General features: G+C 39.4%; 1 protein-coding gene across 1 annotated transcript; it reads right to left on the bottom strand.

Moving 5' to 3' along the window:
- Positions 1–1,270: 1,270 nt before the first annotated feature.
- On the bottom strand, positions 1,271–8,495 carry PROKR1 (prokineticin receptor 1). Its single transcript, XM_070956503.1, has 2 exons — positions 7,999–8,495; positions 1,271–2,134 (listed from the first exon to the last, which is right to left on the bottom strand). The coding sequence occupies exons 1-2, from the start codon at positions 8,490–8,492 to the stop codon at positions 1,438–1,440; spliced, it is 1,191 nt and encodes a 396-aa protein (XP_070812604.1). The 5' UTR covers positions 8,493–8,495; the 3' UTR covers positions 1,271–1,437.
- Positions 8,496–9,644: the final 1,149 nt, after the last annotated feature.

Genomic DNA, 9,644 nt, shown 5'->3' with positions numbered 1-9,644 from the left:
GGGGACGGGAAGGACATTTTGGTTTCAGGAGAATAGTAGGGAATTATTTTTTTCTTATCAGACAACATTTGTTCTGTGTTTCAGATTTGCAATGTGTACTTTGCATTTTTCAAGTCATGGTAAATATCTGTAAGAAAGAAAAGATGAGTACTGCGTATGCACCATACATAAAATGCACAATGTTTGGGCATCTTCCAGCTTTCCCAGTTTTTTTCTGTGAATTATATCTATCCAGGAATATATTTTCAGTTATCCCTATTATGTACATGTGTGCTAACTGATCTCTATCACTTTTCTTTCTATCTGGGTACCACAAACATAATTGACCACCTTCTACTCAGCACTTGAATTACAGGAAGGCAGAAAGGCCTTTCCTTTTTAACCGTTTTGAAGCAAACCAGCTTCAGGTTTTAGAAAGCTCTGAAAAACGATAGGGCATCTCAAAAAACTATGGTTCAGAAGGCAATATGAAGTTCATTAATTCTAAAGTAACAATGGGATCCTTATCTACCTATGTAGTTTGTTAGATCACTTTAAACAAGAGTCACATCAAAGTTATGATAGAATAGTGTTAGGCAGCCAATTTAAATTTAAATAAATACATACATACATAAAAATAAAAAGATGACCATAATAATGAAAAAACCCAGTGTTTTCCAAATATAGGGGTCTGTTTTCTTTTTCCCTAATGTAAATACAAGTTAAATAGATTTGAGAAATGGGAAGAAGCTGACTGAGAGAAAGTATAGCAGCTGTATCAAGCCTGTAGTAGGAATAAAAACATCTCATCCATACATCTATAAACATCAATAGGCTACAAGATTTCTGCAAGAAAGGGATATTACTGATACTATAAAGGGATACTATTACAAAGAAAAGAGCAGAAATTTTACAGAAAATTTGACTAATTTCAGCCATCCCAGAGTCCAGTTTAAGGGACCTTATCACAGTATTGGAATTGCTTTGTTAGGTTCTGATAATATAAGGAACATTTTGAAGCCCATTGATCCATAACAATTGGCTGATCATAAAAGGTTCCTTGCCTTTCTTTGTTTTACACATAGAGTGAACAAGCATGTTGTTTGCCTCTGTCCTGACACAAACAGATTTTGATGGGAGTCAAGAAAGAATCTTAGATTTCGGAATAATCCCATTCCCCCCCCCATCATTTTCTGATTTCCAGCCTAGATATACAGTAAATATAATTTCAAACCAGAGAAACTGAGTCACAACAAAGTGGAATAACAGTGATAAAGCTGGTTGTGCTCCAGTGTTCTGCTTTCTGGAGCATTTCAGGGGTCTTGTTCAGTCTGTGCTCTGCTGGACAGCAACTTTCCTGGTAAATGTTGACACATTGAAAAAAGAAGAAAAGAAAGCAAAGCTGTGAGTGAAGGAGGCTATGGAATCTTGGCTGTGAGACTAATATCTGTCAAGATTTCATTTTAGTCTAATGCAGTCCACCTCCTCAGTGATGGGCATTGCGCTGGTTCTGATGTCCATCTCTACACTAGCCTTGGATCCATAGTAGGTGGACCTCCACCTAAGCAGCATAATCTTCTTGAAGTATTTCATGGTGGTGTTCTTGACTGTCACAAAGCACATGGTATTTATCATGCTATTGCTCATGGCGATGCATTCCACTATGTAGAAAGCTGTCAAGTAATGCTTTTCCTTCACAAAGACGGTGGGGAAGAAGTCACGGACGATTGTGAAGCCATAGAAGGGTGACCAGCAGAGAACATAGGCAGTTAGGATGCACATGAGCACCAGCACAGTTTTCCTTCTGCAACGAAGCCTTTTTCTGATCTGCTCCGTCTGGAAGCCTGGCACAGTTTTAAACCAAAGCTCCTGTGAAATCCTGGCATAGCAAAGGGTCATGGTGAAGACTGGTCCAACAAATTCGACAGCAAAGATGAAAAGAAAATAGGATTTGTAATACATCTGCTGATCGACTGGCCAAATCTGTCCACAGAAAAACTTCTTTTGGTTTTTTATCATGAATAGTTCAGTCTCGGTTGCAAAATAGGCTGATGGTATTGCAATGATCAGGGAGACGATCCACACCAAAGCAATTAGACAAGTTGCTGTTTGGTAATTCATCCGAGGTTTCAATGGGTGAACAATGGCAAGGTACCTACAAAATACAGAAGTTTCCAAATTTGTATTAGAAAAGAGCCACTTGTTTTTATTGCTTCAAAGCAGCTTAAGGTAATTAACTAAAATGGCCATTTGTTTTATTGGCTGCCGAGCTGCTCTTATTCCAATATTTAAGAAATGAAATTGTAGACACTATATTATTGATATAATGCTACTAATTCTAACCGAGAAATTGGGAAAACAATTTCTGCATTTCATTATCCTGCATTTCAAGCCCTAGTATAATTTTTTTTTTTCAACTGGGGAATACAGCTCCCATCATCATCATTGCTCTGTAGACTCCAAATATAGCTTTCCCTACTTCGCATACCCCAGTCTGTTGAGCTACTACACCCACCATTCCTTGACAAAATAGAGTTTGGTTAACTATAGTTTATCCCAGTGCGAACTGGTAGCCCCGGTGGCAGGAGGCTCTGCCCACCCACTGGGATGTCATTACGTCCCATTTTTGACCCTCTGTGCATGCGCAGAAGGCTCTCTGCATGCGCAGAAAAGGTGTGCGCTCTCACACTCCCGAACCTGTAGCGAAGGTAAGTGCATTTCACCGCTGATGAAAAGCAGGCCACATCTGCAGGCCACCAAGAAAAGAGACATTGTCCTAATATTTGATCAAAAGACCTCTTCCACTAATGTTAAGACATAGCATCCAATAATAAATCACTCCTAGAGATACATAGGAAGACACATAATAACTCCAGAAAAAAACAGCAAGATACCACTTGTTCAAAGGAATCTGGGACCATTCTTCTGTAATTTCTTCAGATTTCAGATAAACCTGCAGACACTGGTCACAATCATACACAGTGCCTGTTCTCCCCTGCCTTTAATTTCAGAGAATTAGGGAGGGTTAATTCTGAGATGCTTTCTCTATCCCCATTTGTCCTTTGGACTATAGGCTATGGCACTTTGTTCTGACTCCTAAGAGTGACCCGTGCGCTCCCACAGAGAGGGCCTCCTCGGGGTGCCATCAGCCAAACAATGTAGGCTGGTGACCCCCAGAGGGAGGGCCTTCTCTGTGGGGGCACCTACCCTATGGAACCAGCTGCCCCCAGAGATAAGGAGAATCCAAGACCTCGGTGCCTTCCGCCATGCCCTTAAAACTTTCTTTTTTCAGCAAGCCGGGCTGGCTTAACATATTTTTAAATATTTTAATTGGTTTGTCTTTTTAAACTGGGGTCAAATTAATATATATTCTTTTAATTGTTTTTAATGTTTGTATTGTATGTTTTTATCTGGCTGTACACCACCCTGAGTCCCTCGGGAGAAGGTGCGGTATATAAATTTGAAATAAAATTTTAAAAAAATTAAATTATTCCTACAGCTCTTTACACTTTATAGCCGTGTACAACATAAAAATCCATATGTTGATTTTTGTAATACTGTATATGATTTATGATTTTATGTATGTGTGGATCATGGGTTATATATAGTGCCATGGCTTAGTGTGATGTGCAAAGCCTGAATCTGTACACTTTGAGTGACTGACACTGTGAGAGTTATGTCTCTGTCTGAAGAGGTCTGGATTTGCATTGGGGAAACTATACAATTTGTTTCATCGAGTTTCAGAGGCAATGTGGTTTCCCTCAATGAGCCACTTTGTGTCACCTTGCAGACTTGGGCAGCAGTTCTGATAGTGCCAATAAAGGATAATATTTGTAGCTCAGGGTTGACATGAGGGGTCCTTGGTGCTCTCTGAACTTGGTTGATGATGTTACCTGGTTTGGGTAATAAAACAACTGCAAGAAAACAACCAAGCTCAGAGAGCACCAAGGACCTCTCCGTTCTAATAGTATGAAGAGGTTTCTGAGCCTGATCAGGAAGACTCTTCCAACAATGGAAAACTATTTGGAATAGTTAGGGAAGGCATCAGAAATAATGCAATTGCTTCACTTTTAATATGTGGGGTTTGTGTATGTGGGATGACGGTGGAAATTGTCATAGCTCTTCTTCAGTTAGGTGATTGGACTGAAGTTTTGCATAGCCCTAGGGAATTTAAAGGGACATGGTGGCTCAGTGGCTAAGACGCTGAGCTTGTCAATCGAAAGGTTGGCAGTTCAGTGGTTTTAATCCCTAGTGCCGCGTAATGGGGTGAGCTCCTGTTACTTGTCCTAGCTTCTGCCAACCTAGCAGTTTGAAAGCATGTAAAAAATGTAAGTAGAAAAATAGGGACCACATTTGGAGGAAAGATAACAGTGTTTCTTGCGCCTTTGGTGTTTAGTCATGCCGGCCACATGACCACCGAGATGTCTTCGTATAGCACTGGCTCTTCAGCTTTGAAATGGAGATGAGCACTGCCCCCTAGAGTTGGGAACGACTAGCACATATGTGTGAGGGGACCTTTACCTTTACCTTTAGGGAATTATTGGTCAATGTTCACAGCATCATACTATTAGCTCTTCAAGGAATATCAGAATGTACTAACACCTTCTTTAGATTTTTTAAAAAACTCATTTTGTACACTGAGATGAGTTTCTCTTCACATCTTTTCTTTCTACATGACAGTGACATTCTCCAAAGTCAGGCTGTACAATAAAAAAGAAAATCAAATCTTGTCTTTCCTTTGTCACCAAATCTTTTCTGCTGTAGTGTAATATTTTCCATTTCACTGCTCTCAAATATTTTCTATTTGACCTTAGCTGAGCAGGTGGTTCCCATTATTTGTACATCAGATCCAACATCTCAGATGGTGATACAGGTACTATCAAATAACTGTGTAAAAAAATTATTCCTGGTACATCATGGAGTAAACTATTTGAAGGGAGTATACACTTATTTATAGGTTTCCCTACACATTGCTATTAATCTGGCACATTTAAAAATGTAAATATTTAGAGAACCCCATGGTGCATCATATAGTTTCATATATAAGATTGGTATCTCTAGGGCAGATCCATATTTTAAAAAGAAATGACAAATTCCAATTCTTCCACATTTTTAGCCTATTCTGCAAAGATATCACATCAGTATAAAGGTAAATGTTCCCCTCACACATATTTGCTAGTCGTTCCCGACTCTAGGGGGCAGTGCTCATCTCCTTTTCAAAGCCGAGGCACCAGCGCTTTCTGAAGACGTCTCCATGGTCATGTGGCCGGCATGACTAAATGCGAAAGGCGCACAGAAGGCTGTTTCCTTCCCACCAAAAGTGGTCCCTATTTTTCTATTTGCATTTTTTATGTGCTTTCGAACTGCTAGGTTAGCAGAAGCTAGGACAAGTAACGGGAGCTCACCATTATGCGGCACTAGGGATTCGAACCATTGAACTGCCGACCTTTCAATCCACAAGCTCAGCATCTTACCCACTGAGCCACCATATCCCCTCACATCAGTATAATTGTCTATAAAAACAGATATGCTGATGAATGTATCAATGTATATTTGAAACATGCCATTAGTTGTTGAATATGTCAATGGTCACTGAAAATTGATGTCATAAACATCCTTAGCTCATTCCAAGATTAAGCTGTTATACAAGATAGAAATAATGCTTGAACAGAAAGGATTGCTATCTTTATAGGATGTCTGGTTTGGTTCTGCAACCCAACAAGACAGACACAGACTTCAGAGGATAATTGGAACTGCAGAAAAAACAATTACTACCAAGCTGCCTTCCATTGAGGACCTGTATAGTGCACGAGTCAAAAAGAGGGCTGTGAAAATATTTACAGACCCCTCGCATCCTGGACATACACTGTTTCAAGTCCTACCCTCAAAATGACGCTATAGAGCACTGCACACCAGAACTACTAGACATAAGAACAGTTTTCCCCCGAACGCCATCACTCTGCTAAACAAATAATTCCCTCAACACTGTCAAACTATTTACTAAGTCTGCACTACTATTAATCTTCTCATTGTTCCTATCACCCATCTCCTCCCACTTATGACTGTATGACTGAAACCTTGTTGCTGGTATCCTTAAGATTTATATTGACTGTTTCCTAATATGATTTGATTTTTTATTTGTTCCCTATGACTATCATTAAGTGTTATACCTTATGATTCTTGACAAATGTATCTTTTCTTTTATGTACACTGAGAGCGTATGCACCAAGACAAATTCCTTGTGTGTCCAATCATACTTGGCCAATAAAGAATTCTATTCTATTCTATTCTATCCTCTGGGCAAACCTTCCACAATTTGGCATTCTCTCCAAATGAGTTGGATTATAACCCCATTATCCCCAGCAACCCCATTATCCCCAGCTACAGATCGCATGTCAGAAAGCAGTACAGATAGTCCTCGACTTACAACAGTTCATTTAGTGACTGTTTGAAGTTACAACGGCGCTGAAAAAAGTGACAATTTTTCACACTTATGACCGTTGCAGTGTCGCCATGATCATGTGATTTACATTTGGATGCTTGACAACTGGTTCATATTTATGACTATTGCTGTGTCCTGGTGTCACATGATCCCCTTTTGCAACCTTCTGACAAACAAAGTCAGTGGGGAAGCCAGATTCACTTAACAACCGTGTTACTAACTTAACAGTGATTCACTTAACAAATGTGGCAAGAAAAGTCATAAAATGGACAAAAACTCCTTTAGCAAATTTCTCACTTAACAACGTAAGTTTTGGGCTCAGTTGTGATCGTAAATGTCCTAGTTAAGGAGATGAGGATTGTTGTTTTGCAATCCGAAGGAAAGCTGCTACCAAGAACATTTTTCACACACGTATCTAACTGACACTAAGAGTTGCTGCTAATAGAGCATCTATACCTATTTTATCCAAACTTTGCCATTTTCAAATGCAAAAAAAATCCCATGAATTACTTTGGGGTTCTTTTTAAATCTTTTTAAAAAGCCTGCAGATTTACATAATTGCTTTAATGTAGGATTGTTGCCTGAAACAATAGATTCTCTTGTGGAGGGGAAATTGAGCAATCTTTGTTCATGATTAGTGTTTCATTGCAGCCTCCTTAATAATTACACTGGAAAGTTATTCCTTTCAGCCTTGCCTGTGTTCCATATCTGAACGCTGTTCAAATCCTTCGATCTATTTCAAAACCTGATGTTTGAAATGCAATAAATGGTTTGGGGGGATCGAGTCCCACTAGGACAAACAAAGCAACGGCATTTTGATTTATATCTGAGATGTGTACAACATGCTGTTTCAGTCTAAGCATTCTAAAACCACAAAAATGAGATCTGATTTCTGCTGGTTAGTGGTCAATTGGGAAAACACAATTCTCAGAAGCGTTTTGCTTTCATTCTGCAAATTGCCTTCTTCTGCAAATGACAATAATTATCAGCATGTGAAACAAACAAAGAGCTGGGTTTTTGAAAACAAAATGTTTATTACTTTGGAACCATTTGCAGCAACCACAGTATTCTTCCCTTCTTCATAACCACTTCTAAAAGAGCAGAAATCCATCACCTATCATTAATGTAGTAATGCAGGATCACTGGAATTCCAGAGGTGAGTAACCTTAGAAAAGCCATCAATGTCACTCTCAGAAAGCCAGAAGAGACTATCCCAAGCAGAGGTATAAGTGGAAGATTTCTGCCCAAACCTGGGGTGGTAATGGCGGTTGATTGCTAAATTGCAGGGCTGTGAGCCCACTTTCAATCTGCACACAGCTCTGCCAAGACCTAGCAAGCTTTGTCAGATATTCCCCCAGCAGCTTTTTATTATAACTCTCTGCTTTTGATGTCAAGTGATAACTGTGATTTATCTTTCAGTGCAATGATGGTGAAGGGCTCTGAAATGGAAGAAGGCTTCCAATAAATCATACTTTTTTTTAAAAAAAGAAAAGAGGAATAGGGAAATTAATTGCAAAAACAATAGATACAGCAATTCCTGGCTCCAGTCAACCCTAGTTTCCCAATAGTCCCCTTACCTGTCCATAGCAATGGCCAAGAGTGCATTAGTTGAAACATAGAGGGAAACGGTGCGCAAATAATTGATGGATGCACAGAGGATGTGGCCATGCTCCCAGGATAGTTGGCGCACCACATAATAGTCCATCTCAAATGGACAGCAAACAATGGCCACAATGAAGTCTGAGATAGCCAGGTTTGCAATGAGAAGATTGGTGAGATTCCGCAGCTTCTTATAACGGATGAGAGCAGCAATGAAAATGAAGTTGCCAATACCGCAAACCAACATGATGCCAGCCAGTGCCACACCAATGACAATTTTGGCAGCGAAGAAAGTGCGAGTCTTGGTCACATCATCATCATCATCCAAGAGCAGATCATAGTCACTGTAGCTGAAATTGAAAGGGAAGGTGAAGTTTTGATAAGCAGGGAAATCTCCAATATGGTTACCATAGATAGCAGCAAAGCTGGTATGTGGGTATGTGCTATTGGGATGATGTGCTTCCTGCTTCATGGTGTTGTTTTTGTCTCTTTACTTCAGTGATGCTTTATTGAACTTTATCTTTTCACCACCATCCATGGGAGAAATCTCACTGTTCTGTAAGTCATGTTCTCAACATCTTCAACGGCAGCAGTATCAGTTCTTACCTTTCAAGACAGGAAAGAAGTAAACCCACTTAGAGAAAGGCTAACATACAGTTCTCTCCCCCAAAACGTATCTTGAGGCATGCCAAAAGATTGGGAAGGACAGTCATAAATCTTTTTTTCTAAGACCCGTTCCCACTTCTTTATGGTCAGACAAAACAAGGTCCGTTTTGTCAAATCCACATGAGGGGCTTTTTCAGGTAGTTACATTTTATCAGAATATTTTCCGCACAAAGACAGAGCTCACTGATTGACAGTGAGGAGAGGGAAGAAATAAAGTTAAATTTCCTTCAGCCTTCTGCAATCTTTGAAAAGCTCCTAGAGAAACAAAATTGCCACTCTTGCATTTTAGCAACCCAAGTAATTAAATTGAGTGTGATGAGTTTCATGCCAGCCAGATTTTCTTTTGCAAGTAGATAATTCCAGTACCTGTTTAAATTTCTCAACCTTTTGTTGAAGTCAACAAAACAGATTGATTGATTGATTCCTGACATGAATAAACTACCTTAACCTCAGAGGCTCTATAAATCACTCCAAATACAGAAAAGTAAAGGGAAGTTGGAGAATCTTACTGTGCAATGGAATCAATGATTCCATCCTGTAGGGACAAGGGAATGAAATTCTTCAGCTGCTTGGAGATACTATGATTGTATAAATCAAGAATTGCTATCCAAAGTTTTAGGTAAGGTTCTCTGATGCCCTGATCTGAGTTCTGGCCATGAAGGGTTTTCCACTTTCATGAGTAAGGAGGATTTTCAACACTGAGTCTCTCAAATATATATTGTGCCATCTATATTGGACCATTCAAGTGAATCGAGTGATTTGTGGGGGCAATAAGCTGACTTTGTATAAAATAGAGCACCGCTTGGGGGGGGGCAAAAAGCTCTACTAAGCAGGTATATACAAAAGTATGAAGGCTATTACTTAATGCATTGTAAGCTGCCCTGAGTCTCCGGAGAAGGGCGGTATATAAATCGAACTAATAAATAAATAAATAAATAAATAAATAAATAAATAAATA

The sequence above is a fragment of the Pituophis catenifer genome, unplaced genomic scaffold (genome assembly GCF_029215685.1).
Source record: "Pituophis catenifer annectens isolate HBS135680 unplaced genomic scaffold, rPitCat1.0.hap2 SCAF_1, whole genome shotgun sequence".
NCBI classification, from domain to species: domain Eukaryota; kingdom Metazoa; phylum Chordata; class Lepidosauria; order Squamata; family Colubridae; genus Pituophis; species Pituophis catenifer.
Note: the sequence above shows the minus strand (reverse complement) of the source record. Positions and strands in the feature narration are given on the sequence as shown.